General features: G+C 41.3%; 1 protein-coding gene across 2 annotated transcripts in view; it reads left to right on the top strand.

The window, feature by feature from the left end:
• The first annotated feature begins 252 nt into the window (after positions 1-252).
• Positions 253-15,414, top strand: part of STAB2 (stabilin 2) — a 215,994-nt gene continuing 200,832 nt past the window's right edge. For both annotated transcript variants that reach the window (XM_068276928.1, XM_068276927.1), the window contains exon 1: positions 253-371. In XM_068276928.1, the coding sequence (XP_068133029.1) occupies positions 273-371 (99 nt within the window). In that variant the 5' untranslated portion in view covers positions 253-272. The remainder of the gene's footprint in view (positions 372-15,414) is intronic.

The following is a 15,414-nucleotide window of genomic DNA, read 5'->3' as shown; positions in this document are numbered from 1 at the left end:
TGACAGATGGACTCAACGTCAGCAGCTTCTTTCTCTCTCTCTGCTCATTTAGGATATCCTGCTATTGAGCTGGTCTAGAGGTGTACCTCTTCAAAATCAAATGGAGATGCTTTACAAGCTTTCCTGTGAGGGACCAGGAAACATGTCACATGAACAGTTTTTAACCCTGTACAGGAAAGAGAGGTGGGCCTGGTATCAGGAAAAAATATTTAAAGGGTTAGCGAACACTAAGAGATGCAGTGCAATGTCACACTACCAGGACTGGCTTATGAATGATTGTTTATATTTCGTTTAACATGATGGAAAGGATTTTTGTTCTTTTATGCTTTGTATGTCTGCTTCCAATTTTTGCAATCTCCAGCAAGCCAACGGTAAGATAAGTCTCTTTTTTTTTTCTTTTGAGTGTCTTAACTAATTACAGTAAATTGTGATATGGTAAATGTATTCATATACAATGTATGACAAATCCTGATACAGTGAACTACTTGATCAGCTATTGATGCACTTATTTTAAATAGTATACCTCTGTATTCTGTGATACATTGTTTGCATTAAATCACTCTAAGGCTCCCTGCACACTGCATGCGATTCCCATTCCGATTTTTAATCCGTTTTTACATCCGTTTCCGATTCCGATTTTTAATCATTACTGCATGCTGCGTTTTTTTCCTCCGTTTTTCTGTTGATTGCATTCAGGGAAAATCGGAATTGCAGTGTGCAGGGAGCCTTATGCTGTCATTCCATCAATTAGTGTCACACAAACTGAGCAGTGTAATGAAAGAATATAATAAAATATTATAAAATGTAACAGCTATTATTCACTGCATATACAAAACTGCTGGGAATTTAATAATAGACTGTCTGATGGAACTTGCTGTCATTATCTGGCAGCATTGTACCTTAAAGGGGCACTACAGTGAAAAACTTTAAAATATGTACAAACATATACAAATAAGAAGTAATTTTTTTCCAGAGTAAAATGAGCCATAAATTACTTTTCTACTATGTTGCTGTCACTTACAGTAGGTTGTAGAAATCTGACAGAAGTGAAAGGTTTTGGACTAGTCCATCTCTTTATAGGGGTTTCTCAGGGATATATTTATTTAAAAAAAACTTAGTGAATGGCAGTTGCTCTGTCCAACTGCCAAAAAACTGTGTAGCTAGTAGGGAAGCTGGCCGGCATCTTTGTATAAAACCTTTTTAGGGAATATCTTTATAAAGAATAAAAGCCTTGCTGAGAATCCCCTATGATGATATAGACTAGTCCAAAACCTGTCGCTTCTGTCAGATTTCTACTGCCTACTGTACGTGACAGCAACATAGGAGAAAAGTAATTTATGGCTCATTTTACTCTGGAAAAAACGTACTTCTTATTTGTCTAAAAAAAAATTTTAATTTTACAATTTTTCGTCGTAGTGCCCCTTTAATGGGAGCAATACTGCACGTTTCAGCTTACAGGGCTTGCCAACATTCAATGTATGAGAAATATATTAAGCTAGACCTCTCAGTACCTGCATGTAATCTCTGATTAACCATAGTATAATGAAAATGTACGACAGTAATGGTAGTGGAAATCCTGTTTTAAAAATTGCTCATTTGGGATCTAAATTTGTATTACTAATATCAACTGTGTGGAGTTACATACTTTAACACAGATGGCAATGGAAATTTGTTCCTCAATAGTTTGTAGTGAGTGGTATTACACTGGTGAAAGGGGAGCAGTAGGAGATCCAGATCACACCAGGAGTACTTCTTCAACTGCTGTATTAGTTCTTCATTTGTGCCATGCTAGTACTAGTGATCACTTCTATTGTGTGCTTTGAATAGTGGTGATCCTTAACAAACTACCCCTCTGCTTACACCTCTCTGACAGTGTGGCTGTCCTTAGCAGAGTTTGGTGCTGCAGATGCTATATAAAGCTCCCACTGTGGCCCATAACTTCTTAACTATGCCACTGGGCACTGATTAATTGTCCTTAAGTGGCCTATTGTAAAGCAGCAGTAGATTGACACTATATAGCCAGCCGCTGCTTATTGCATCATTGCATAACAAACCAATAAGCCTATTTATAGAAAAAAAAAGCTGATTTTTTTGTTTTTGTTTTTGTTTTTTGCCATTGCTTAACACCAAGCCAGGAGCACCAACGTTCTTCATCCCATTGCTGACTCTCTATTGGGTTGATTGGACTATATAATGTTAAAAGTGCCATGAAACTTGATTGACCAAGAAAAGAGTAGGAAAATATCCTACTCTCCCACTGCAAGAAACTACCATAACTAGCAGCTGGGGGTTGGCCAAAGGGTGAACCCTGAGTGGAAGGAACTTGTGGTCACGGCCAATCCATAGCAATAGCCATAGCAGCCATAGCAACTGCTATGGGGCCCTGTAGCAGAGGGGGCCCAGGTCGTACTTGATGTGTTCTATTAATTTTCCTTTGTTTCTCCACCCTCTGCCTTGCCTCTTAGACCAAGGACTATGCACAGTGTACATTGCATGGAAATGGAAATTGCCCAGTCAACTCATATCCATAGGGTAGAGGCAGGTGGCTCTGTGGCCTCACATTTAAGGTGGCAAACCTATTACTGCGAAGAAATGGGATGCAGTACTAGTGATGAGTCTCATCACATCGTTACAAATAGAATTCAAACATTTTTTTCTATAATACTTCTTTTTGGCAGAAATAATGTGCACTGACAGTTTGCATTTTTAACATCCCTCATAATGCAGGTGTGAAATGTCTAGGTGCTTGGCTGAAGGTGTCTAGATATGCACGATGGTGTTTTTATTCATACCTAGGCGTTGTAAGGACAACACACACCTTCAGTCACGCACTTGTTGCAATAAATGCGCAATAGCCATTTCCTAGGAATGTAGAGGATAGTGATGTATTTCCCAACTTGGGAAAAGTCAATGTCACCTTTACAGGTCTTTCGTAAGGTACCGTGTATTTTAATTTTATTTTGAGGAAAATTCTAATATGTGCTCAGTAATAGTACATGACAGATGTTATTCCCATTGAAGGCTCAGTCCAGTGAGAATTCTTCTAATCGAATTCTCATTTGAACATCTTTACCTTGATTGGTTGTGTGCAATGTCTGATTGCACACATGGGGCTTGATTAACAAAAGCATGATAACTGATAGCACGGCTGTGCTATGCAGTTGCCACGCGATGTGACGTGCACAAAGGTTTGCGCACGTAAAGGCTTATGCCCGCATGCTAAACGAATGTTTGGATGCCGTTACGCGAATGCGCGTCATCGCGTGCAAACCTTCGTTAGCACGCGGGCGTAAGCTTTTATGCGCACAAACCTTCGCATGCGTCCTATCGCGTGGTAACTGCATAGCACGGCTGTGTTATCAGTTATCATGCTTTTGTAAATCAAGCCCATAGGCTGGCATCCTGTTACCTTGTGGACTGATTATCATGTTGTTCCAGCTTGTCATGGTATCACCTAGCTAGACTGTGTACAATAATTGCAGTATGCTGCACTGTGCTGGCAATGCATTGCAGCGGCCACCTTGAAGTCCACTTTGAATTACACCTGTGCTTAGAAATCAATGGAGACTGCCATCTTGACACATGTTTAACAATACGCTACTTTCATGGCTGTAACACTAATCCTTGGCTAGAATGCCTGACTTGTTAAAGGACCACTATTGTGAAAATCGTAAAATTTAAAGGATACCCGAACTGAAATGTGACATGATGAGATAGACATGTATTTGTACAGTGCCTAGCACACAAATAACTATGCTGTGTTCCTTTTTTTTCTTTCTCTGCCTGAAAGAGTTAAATATCAGGTATGTAAGTGGCTGACTCAGTCCTGGCCGGAAGTGACTACAGTGTGACCCTCACTGATAAGAAATTCCTCTTTTTATCTCTTTCTTGCTCTCAGAAGCAATTTTCTGCTAGGAAATTGTTTTATAGTTGGAATTTCTTATCAGTGAGGGTAACACTGTAGTCACTTCCTGTCTGAGTCAGGACTGAGTCAGCCACTTACATACCTGATATTGAACTTTTTCAGGCAGAGAAAGAAAAAAAGGAACACAGCAGAGTTATTTGTGTGCTAGGCACTGTACATACACATGTCTGTCTCATCATGTCACATGTCATTTCGGGTATCCTTTAAAATACATATAAACACATACAAATAAGAAGTACCTTTCTTCCAGAGTAAAATGAGCCATACATTACTTTTCTCCTATGTTGCTGTCACTTACAGTAGGTAGTAGAAATCTGACCGAACGAACAGGTTTTGGACTAGCCCATCTCCTTCTGGGACTAGCCCATCTCCTTCTCAAGGTTTTGATTTTTTTTCAAAAGCACTAAGTGAATGGCAGTTACTCAATGGCAGCTGCCAAAAAAGTGCGGCGAGCATGGAGGCTGGCCTGCATCATTGTATAAATGCTGTGTGGGAGAAGCATAGCCCCACTACCTCCCCAAAGCCTTATTAAAGTGGACCTGAACTCTAGCACAGGACACCAGGAAAACATAACAGAAATGCACCCTGTATGTATTTAACGAGTTTAGCCTGTGTAATTCCCCCTCATTTGTGTCTAATCACTAGTTTTAATTTGAGCTCCCTCCTGTGTCACATGACTGCCTATGGCAGATAAGCAGATAAGCCCATTTAAAAGTACAGGCTGTAAACAATATGTCTGCTTACATGAATCAGGAAGTAGAAACTGTGCAGATTTATTTTAGGATTTGTATCGGCTGTAACAAAGAAATGTTTTTATTTAAAAGTTATTATGCTGTTGCGTATCTCTTAGAGCAGAGAGGAGTTCTGAGTTCAGGTCCACTTTAACTTTTTAATGAACCATGTAGGTTAGATGGGCAGGATGGCAGAGCTTGTAAGTGTGGAGCTCTTCACCTTGGCCAATACCAAACCACATTGCTTCCAATCCTACATCAGCATTCTTATGTAGGGTCCAAAGAGCATGGGGAGTAGTGATGATTGTAATGTGCTAATTACAATTTTGCATAATTTTTGTAATTACAATTGTGATCATAATTAAAAAAGATAAGTAATGGGGGGTCTTTCAAGAGACTCCTTACATATTTTCTATAAAGGGTTAAACTGAAAGAGACTCTGTAACAAAAATTGCATCCTGTTTTCTACCATCCTACAAGTTCCAAAACCTATTCTAATGTGCTCTGGCTTACTGCAGCACTTTCTACTATCACCATCTCTGTGATAAATCAGCTTATCTTTCCCCTGTCGGACTTGTCGCCCTGTGTCTGGAAGGCTGCCAAGTTCTTCAGTGTTGTGGTTCTGCTATGCACGCCCCCTCCAGGCCCCTCTATGCACACTGCCTGTGTGTTATTTAGATTAGGGCAGCTTCTCTCTGCTCTCTTATCTTTTACAAACTGGACAAATCATCCTCTGAGCTGGCTGGGCTTTCACATATTGAGGAATTACAGACACAGGCAGAGCTATTTGCAGGAAGAAACGGTCAGCCTGTCACTTCAGTGCATGAGAGCTGCAGGGGGAAAGAAACACAAAAATGATCTCTTGAGATTCAAAAGGAAGGCTGTATACAGCCTGCTTGTGTATGGATGTATTTTCTATGTGTGGACATACTGTACATCAACCTACTTCCTGTTTTGGTGGCCATTTTGTTTGTTTATAAACAAACTTTTAAAAACTATTTTTAACCACTTTTAATGCGGCGGGGAGCGGCAAAATTGTGACAGAGGGGAATAGGAGATGTCCCCAGATGCACTGGTATGTTTACTTTTGTGCGATTTTAACAATACAGATTGTATAGAACCAAAAAGAAAAGATCATCTGTGTGGGCCATAATACAAACTCCATTAACCACTTCACCACTGAGGGGTTTTACCCCTTGAACACCAGAGCAATTTTCACCTTTCAGCGCTCCATCCATTCATTCGTCTATAACTTTATTATTACTTATCGCAATGAAATGAACTATATCTTGTTTTTTTCGCCACCAATTAGGCTTTCTTTAGGTGGGACATTATGCCAAGAATTATTTTATTCTTAATGTGTTTTAATGGGAAAATAGGAAAAAATCTGGAAAAAATTATTATTTTTCAGTTTTCGGCCATTATAGTTTTTAAATAATGCATGCTACTGTAATTAAAACCCATGAAATGTATTTGCCCATTTGCCCTGGTTATAAAACCGTTTAAATTATGTCCCTATCACAATGTTTGGCGCCAATATTTTATTTGGAAATAAAGGTGCATTTTTTTCAGTTTTGCGTCCATCCCTAATTACAAGCCCGTAGTTTATAAAGTAACAGTGTTATACCCTCTTGACATAAATATTTAAAAAGTTCAGTCCCTAAGGTAACTATTTTGTTTATTTTTTTATTGTATTTATTTTTATTTTTTTTTAAATAACAAAAAAAAAAATTGGGAAGTGTGGGAGGTAATGAGTTAATTTATTGTGTAATACAATGTATTTGTATGTGTAAATTACTTTAGGGTGTAGTTTACTATTTGGCCACAAGATGGCCACAGTGAGTCTGTTTACATGCGACCTGTAAGCGTCCGGAAGGACGCTTACAGGAAGCAGTAGGAGGCTGGGAGAATCACAATGATCGCGCCGTTTCTAATAGAAGCAGCGGATCATTGCGGGGGCTTAGATCAACGAACGGGAATGGATTTTCCCGTTCATCGATCTCCGGGCGAGCGGGCGGCGGCGTGCACGAGCGGCAGGTGCGCGCGCACGAGCGGCGGTAGTGCGGAAGGTACGGATTTTTTTTCCCGTCCCTGGGGGTTAAAGGATGGAAAAAGGGACGGAGAAATTCGTACCGCCGGGGGTAAAGTGGTTAAGCACGAATGAAGCTTCATGAACATAATCTTTATTATAAACACTGAGACACAAAAAAGATAAAAAACATTTAAAAATTGGGTAACACCCACTGGGGGACTCTGATACAATGGTCAAATAGCATAACAAATGACAATAAGTACAAAGACTCCAATCAGGCACTAGGCAGAAATGGCCAATCAATAATAAATGCTGGCACTAATGTTCCAGTGTAAAAATGACAACTGAAGCAACAAAGTAGTGATAACAATGAGCTAAACAGCAAAAAATTATTTGGCTAAACATGATAAAAGACCTCTCACAGAATATGCTACAATAAGTCTATCTGTCACGGATAGATACTGCCACAAAAACGCTGTAAGTCAAAAAAGTGTGCAAATAGGATGATATAGAAAATTACCTGCCAGTGCTGGTACCAATCAAATGTCCCCAAGTGTACCCCTCCACGCGTATCGCGGCAACGCCGCTTTCTGAAGAGGTGCCGATACCGTCTGCAGTGCGCATTAATATAGTGTACAAATGGTCTCCGGGGGAAAGGTCACTTCCGGGTTACGCATGCATGGCCACGCATGTACGCAATGACGCCGCTCGTCTTATTCAGAGCTAGCGGTGCGCCTGCGCATATCAAAGAGTAGTCGGAGACTATAGCTGAATCATATAGAAGCACTGATTCGCATATATGAATACCAAAATATCAATATAAATATAAATTTAACACATCAATAAGTTAATGGCCAACTTGATAATATCCTAAAGAGTACTTATAGATACAAAGAGAATAAATAAATACCATAAATATTTAAAGGGAAATAGTTGTAAAAATTCCATCTAGTGGTCATAATAAATAGTACTTTTTAAACAACATCAGACAATGTGAAAAAATGCATAGATAGACTGCACAAATATGCAGATAAGTGTCAAGGGTGCAAGACAATATAAAAGTGCAAAATGCATAATAAAGTGCAAATGAATGATCTTCTCATGTGTTCCAAATAAATCCATGGCCAAAATTTCTTTGTGTATTGGTGTGACGGTGCTGGTACCTAAATGTAGTCATATTCAACTACAAGTGAATATAAAAAGTAAATATATTAGTATAGGAATTTTATTACCATAGACTAAGGAAAAGGAGGAACCTAAGGAAAGTAAATATCATCACACGTGATATTTCCACATAAAACATATCCTGAAGATGGAACTGTACTTACTCAGCCCACTTCTGGAAGAGTGCTAAAAGTGCAATGCTGGTCCCCTCACCAAAGACCAAGCATATATCACACCAATAAAGCGATGAAGTGCAATAGTGCAAACAGTGCATATCAATCAGATGTTTAAAAGAACTATATACTACTTGCCTTATCAAATGCTAGGGATCATCAAAAAATGTATAAGAATATTTCAAGTGGAGTCCAAGAAGGTTTCAATAATCTGAATAGAAAATAAACATACAGAAACACATACAATTAGAGCATCCCAAAACCTCAAACACACAATGTGGTGTCTTCAACTACATGATTTTGACAGTAAGAAGGGGAGAATCAAAACAGGGGACGCACTAACATTCTGTCATATAATCACAATAACAACTCATCAACTCGCACGTAGTGAGAAGGAGCTATTCTCCAAATACATAAAACAGACTCTTACTGCGGTAAAAAGCAGCCAAAAGAGAACTCCTCGTTAAGTCCATGAGGACTAAGGGTGCCCATATCGTGGATCCATCTCAATTCGCATCTGAGTAGCCTGGTAACAGAGTCACCCCCCCTTATTCCTTGTTTAACATGTTGTAGGCCTAGAAACCTCCAACCTTTAAGGGAAGAGTTATGGCTAAGGAGGGCGTGTAGAGCAACTGGTGTTAGGCGTTTCCCATCATCATAATCTCTTTTGGCAAGTTTTATTGTAGATATATGCTTTTGCAGTCGTAGTTTTAGTGGATTTTTAGTCTGTCCAATGTACTGCTTGGAACAAGGATACTGCAACATATAGATGACCGATGCAGTTTTGCAATTGATGAAATCCTAAATTGTATATCTTTTCTGGTTGACAGAACTTACCACTTCCTTCGTTGGAATCATAAAGCTGCAAACCGAACAGTTGCCACACGGGAAACTTCTTTAACAATACAGATTCTCTTGAAGCTAAAACACTCAATTGTTGCAATATTTTCCTAATGTTGATAAATATTTTCAAGCTTCTTCTCTTGGATCCCCTTCTTGATCCACTGCTTTTTCTGGTTGTGACTCTGCCTTCTGTGATTGTAGAAATCTTGCTAGAAGCCTTTTTCCGGTTTCTTAGACGTCTTATTCTAAGTTGCTAGAAGGAATTTGCAATCTTGCCTGTAGTCACCTTTCCCCCTAAGTCAGGTCAGGTCGAATTGAATTCTGACCATTCCTCCTGTGTCGGGTCAACTTGCTTTCTGTCTTCCTTGTTGATTGCCAGCAGCATCTATTCTCTTCAAGCTCCAGCGCTCAGCTGATGTAACCCCACCAACCCTGCTTCTGTTTATAGACGTAGGGGGAACATGCAAGGCCAGATCATCCACAAGGCAATTCTAGGCAGTTGCCTATAGGGCCTGGAGATTGTAGGGGCCTGGTGGATACTAGCCCCCCACCACCACCACCACCAAATTCTACAAAAAAAAAGGCTAGATGACCACCGGTGGTGGGCAGAAACTGCAATCTTGCTTAGAGCCCCATTTCATCTTCATCCATTTCTGGTACCATGCAGCAGGGCAATCTGTCAGACTCGGGGTTACTTCAATTGCAATGGGAAAGTCGAGTAAACTCTGGCCAGGATTATTTTATCCATCTGTTTTTGAAATTATGATTTTCAAACGATTTTACTGAAAATGTTGTCAGGGAAAATGTTAATAAACTTCCTTGCATGCTACTAGCTTGTGATTAGCGATGGCAAGGAATCAAATAGAGTCCCCAATAAAAAATATAAAATATCTGAACCATCCAAATTTTGTAATTTTTTTGTTTGTTTCTGTAACTTTGGGACTGCCAGTGGCGTACCTACTGGGGATGCAACCCCATCGGCTGCAGGGGGGCCCGGGGCCATTCTGGGGCCCGCCAGCCGTGTGTGGGGGAGGCGCTGTCCCTCGATTGTGGGACCCCCCAGCCAGGTGTGGTACTGGCCACGGCGTCTAATAGACGTCGGGCCAGTTCATTGCCCGCAGCCCCACAGTCTCCCGGGAGGCAGAGCAGGGCTACGGCAAGATGGCTGCCGAAGCCCTGCACTGGAGACTACTTATGTCTCCAGTACAGGGCTTCGGGAGCCATCTTGCCGTAGCCTTGCACTCTGCCTGTCAGCACGGGAGATGTGCTGCAGAAGGATCGTTGGGGAGCTGCGAGCCAGATGCCGGGAGAGGAGACTTCTGTCAGGTGAGTGAATTGTTGTTTTTTATTCACAGGTGAAATTGTTTTTTGTTTTTTTTGGTAACTGCTGCCCACATTTCTATTTTCTGGTGCCTGCTGCCCACATTACGATTTTCTGGTAACTGCTGCCCACATTGTGATTTTCTGGTGCCTGCTGCCCACATTTCTATTTTCTGGTGTCTGCTGCCCACATTGCGATTTTCTGGTGCTTGCTGCCCACATTGCGATTTTCTGGTGCCTGCTGCCCACATTGCGATTTTCTGGTGCTTGCTGCCCACATTGCGATTTTCTGGTGCCTGCTGCCCACATTGCGATTTTCTGGTGCTTGCTGCCCACATTTCTATTTTCTGGTGTCTGCTGCCCACATTGCGATTTTCTGGTGCTTGCTGCCCACATTGCGATTTTCTGGTGCTTGCCTGCCCACATTGGATTTTCTGGTGTCTGCTGCCCACATTGCGGTTTTCTGGTAACTGCTGCCCACATTGCGATTTTCTGATGAATGCTGCCCACATTGCTATTTTCTGGTGTCTGCTGCCCACATTGCAATTTTCTGGTAACTGCTGCCCACATTACGATTATTTTCTGATGACTGCTGCCCACATTATGATTATTTTATGGTGACTGCTGCCCACTTTTTACGAATATTTTATGGTAAAATGCTGCCCACTTTACGATTATTTTATGCGGAAATACTGCTCACTTTACGATTATTTTATAGGGAAATGCTGCCCAATTTGCAATTAATTTCTGGTGAAATGCTGCCCAATTTATGATTAATTTCTGGTGAAATGCTGCCCACTTTACGATTATTTTATGGTGAAATACTGCCCATTTTACCATTAATTTCTGGTAAAACATTGCTGCATTAGGATTATTTTATAGTGAAACGCTGCCCCATTACGATTATTTGGCGCCTATGGGGGGGCCCCATCCTCATTTTCGCAGGGGGGCTCAGTGATTTCTAGTTACGCCCCTGGTGACTGCAATTCTGTTTTTTTTTTTATGTCATTTTACCACTTCCGCTTTGTTAAATAATGACATCACCACCCTGGAGAGCTATTATTTTCTGTGTTCTGTTCCTTCTGGAAGCTGCCAGAAATAACAATCCTACAGCCATGAGTGTACTAATGCAAGCTAATGCAAGCTAGAGTGTCAAAGCTAAGCCATTATTAGCATGCAACAAAAACACCCACATTTGATATAACTCTGGCTTATAGTAATCTAAGATCCAAGGTCCTGACTCCCAACCATGCGTCTCTATGAATATACAATGTATGAAAAATCCTTATGTAGTAAACTTCCAATATAGTAAACTACCTGGCCAGGTCCTATGGAGTTTATTATAAAGTGTTTCTAATTTCAATATTTTTCAGTGTTTATTTATTTTTTTTTATTTTTTTTTAACAAATCATTTTATTGAATTTTTTATAACGTACAAAACATGGCCACAGGCCAACAACTTAACATCTAATACAGTGAAATATGCATTTAGCTAGAAGTCAGCTACAGTCAAGAGTGCGGCAGAACCAGTTCCGCAGTTGGCTTTCCCAGGATGCAACCTAACATATGGATATGAGGTAAACAGAAGTGGAGTATCATAGCATCAGTTCTTGAGGTAGCCTGAGTTTAGCTGGAGGTTGCTGCTTCATCTTATACATTAGGTTATTAGATTAGAGGTTAGAAGAATAAGAAGAGAAGAAAAGAAGAAGATAGGAAGAAGAGAGAACTATTGGATCACCCCCCCGCCCAAAACCCCCCCACCCCCCCACGATAGAGGAGGCTGTTATAGTCCCTCGGTTATAGGATCATCCTTAAAGATAAGGGCTATATGGCTTTTTTAGGACGGAGTCTCCGAAGTGGTATCTGTATTGTTGATCCATGGGGACCAAATTTTGTCAAATTTGGATGGGCAATTCCTATTGAGATAAGTCATTTTGTATAGGGTCAGAGCTTGATTGATGGATTTTTTGAGAAGGTTTATTGAGGGGCCTACATTTCCCTTCCAGACCCTGAGGATTTCTTTGCGGGCATACATGGTAACTATTTTAATTAGATACTGTGTGTGTTTATTAAGTGAGGTTTCCCCGAGGATGCCTAGTAAGGCTAGTTTTGGTGCCTGCACTAATTGGGTGGATAGGATGGTGTTCAGTATCTGAAATACTTCGGCCCAAAATTGAAAAATAACTGGACAGAACCAAAATACATGTATAAACGTGCCGTCCACTTGGTTGCATTTGGGGCACGTGGCTGTATTAGCAACGGAAATGTTATGCATACGTACAGGGGTCAGGTAAGTCCTGTGCAGGAATTTGAGTTGAACTAATCTGTCCCTAGAACATATGGGTAATTTAATATATTCCTCTAATATGTCTTCCCAGTCTTGGTCATCGATGTTAGGGAGATCAGCGTCCCATTTGGATTTGCATTTAGTCCATCCTTTCGTTTCAGTGTTCAGTAGTTCATAATATATTACTGATAAGGGCTTGGGGAGACATTTACTCATCAAAGTAGTTTCCAGGTGGCAGGACCCTAAGTTGGGTATTCTGTCCCCCGGAAACTGAGGCAAAAGCGTGACGGATTTGGAGGTACCGAAAGTACATATTGTTTTTAAGTGAGTACCTTTGCTTGAGTTGGTTAAACGAATAGAGTTTCCCATCTCCTGTTATGTGGTGCAATGCCTTAATACCATGTTGAGCCCATAACAGCGGGTCGGGTATTTCCATAAAGTGAGGTAAATTGGGATTATCCCATAGGGGAGCATGCGGAGATTGTAGCCTACCCCCGCCTACATGATTGATCATATCTCCCCAAACCCTTGCAGTTGTCGCCATTGGAATAGTAGTTCTGTCATCGTTTGTAGTTCCTCTAAAAACTAGCAGAGTCAGTCTCTCGTAGGAGCCTAGTCTAGCTGCCTCGACTGTAACCGCTGGATTGTATGTGTCCTGCGCGAACCACCACCGGACAGAGACCAACACCGCCGCGCAGTAGTATAGGTATAGATCTGGAAGGGCCAAGCCCCCATGCTCCATTGGTAGTTGAAGAGTGGATAGGGCTATCCTAGGAGGGTGATTGTGCCATATAAATGAGGTTATGGAGGAATGTAGGATACGGAAGAATTTTTTAGGAATTATCGTGGGAGTTTGGCGGAAGATATATAGAAATTTAGGGAGGTAAATCATTTTGAAAATATTAATGCGTCCGATCAATGAAAGGGGGAGATTTTTCCAGACCGCGATTTTCTGCTTAAAGTTGTGTAGTATGGGCAGTACGTTTAATGTGTAAAAGTCTGAGACCTGAGCTGTTATCCTAACCCCCAAGTATTTGAACTCTTTGACCCATTTAAGGGGGGAGTCAAACTCATTGATGGAAAACTGATCTAGCTGCATTATAACTGATTTATCTTTGTTGATACGGAGCCCTGAATATATACCGAATGTCTGTATTATCTCTAGGGCAGTTGTTAAAGAGGAGTCAGGGTCTCCAAGGTATAGCAGGGTGTCGTCCGCGTATAGCGAGATACGTTCTTCTATGGAACCTACTTGTATACCTTGGATTGCTGCAGAGGATCGTATCTGGATGGCCATTGGTTCTATGGCTAGAGCGAATAGGTAGGGTGACAAGGGGCACCCCTGACGGGTACCCCTGTGTAACCTGAAAGCATCGGAGATCACATCTCCCGTTTTTATACGTGCTATAGGGGAGTGGTATAGAGCTTTAATTAGTGATATGAATCTTGGTCCAAAGCCATATTGTTCCAATAGATGCCAAAGGTACGGCCATTCCATGGAATCAAAGGCTTTCTCGGTGTCGAGAGAAGCCACGACCCGTTTACCAGAGCCTGTGTCTGGGATGGAAATATTTGTAAAGAGCCGGCGTATATTAATATCCGTGCCCTTGTGGGGCATAAATCCAGATTGATCGCAGTGTATCAGGGAGGTAATGATTGGGTTTAATCTGTTGGCTAATATTTTTGCTAAGATTTTGGCGTCCACATTTAGAAGGGAAATTGGTCTATACGAGCTACACTCATGTGGGTCTTTTTGTGTCTTTGGTATAACAATTATAATAGCTTCAGAGAAGGAGCTAGGAAGGGTGGCGCCGCCAGATACCTTATTAAATAAGTTACAAAGTTTAGGGGCCAGGGTTTCATTATATACATGGTAGAATTCCGAGGGTAGACCATCCGGACCTGGGGATTTCTGTGGCTTAAGGCCGGATATTGCCATTCGGACCTCATCGATGGCAACATCTTTCTCTAGGATTCGTACATCTTCTGGCGCTAAGGAAGGGGTGTCTATTGTTCCTAAGTATTCTAGCAGTTCATATGTGGTGTAATGTGCTCTTGAGGAGTATAATTTTTGGTAATATTTTACGAAGGTATTGTTGACTTCCTCGGGATCAGTTAGTATAATGTTATGGTCGCCCATAATGGCCGGAACAGCTGAGCTACCATTTGTTTCTTTGGCTAACCATGCCAGTGTTTTACTGTTTTTTTCCCCCTGTTCGAAGATGCGTTGGGATTGGTGTAGTAGAGAACCCTTGGTCAGAGAGATCATTTCTAGTCGCCATTGTCGCATATACTGATACCAGTTTTGCCAGTCCTCTGTTTTAGATGTTCTAGTATACTGAGCCTCAGCTATTGTCATTTTATGTTCTAATAGACAAATTTTTTCTCGTGCGTTATCTTTGTATTGTTTAATGGCAGATGTATAGTGTCCCCGTATGACTGCTTTAGCAGCGTCCCAAACCACCCCTTCGGGGGCCGTATTTGCATTGGTGTCCCAGTACTCAGCGATGTTGGTCTCTATCCGGAGTCGGACCTCCTGATTATTGATAAAGAATCTAGAGACTCGCCAAAGTCGGTCTTTAGGTTTAGGGCTAGTGGTGAGTGATACCAGTATGGGAGCGTGGTCCGAAATACCGACTGGTAGAATTTCAATTTTTTGCACCTGTGATAGCAGGAGATTTGAGCCAAAGGCTGCATCAATTCTGGACATGGAGTTGTGTACTACTGAGTAGCAGGTATATTTGATCTGAGTTGGAAATTTCCATCTCCAAATGTCCGAAAGTTGATACCCCTCTGCCCATATGCCAAGTTCTTTCTCGTTGCGTCGGGAAGGTGTGGATCTGTCTAGTTGTGGATTAAGAGTCATGTTGAAGTCTCCCATAATTAATATCCTGTCACAGTGCCACTTTGCTGCCCTTGTCATTACTTCGTATAGAAGT

The sequence above is a fragment of the Hyperolius riggenbachi genome, chromosome 3 (assembly GCF_040937935.1).
Source record: "Hyperolius riggenbachi isolate aHypRig1 chromosome 3, aHypRig1.pri, whole genome shotgun sequence".
Lineage (NCBI taxonomy): Eukaryota > Metazoa > Chordata > Amphibia > Anura > Hyperoliidae > Hyperolius > Hyperolius riggenbachi.
The sequence above is the reverse complement of the archived record's forward strand: the minus strand, read 5'-3'. Positions and strand labels throughout refer to the sequence as shown.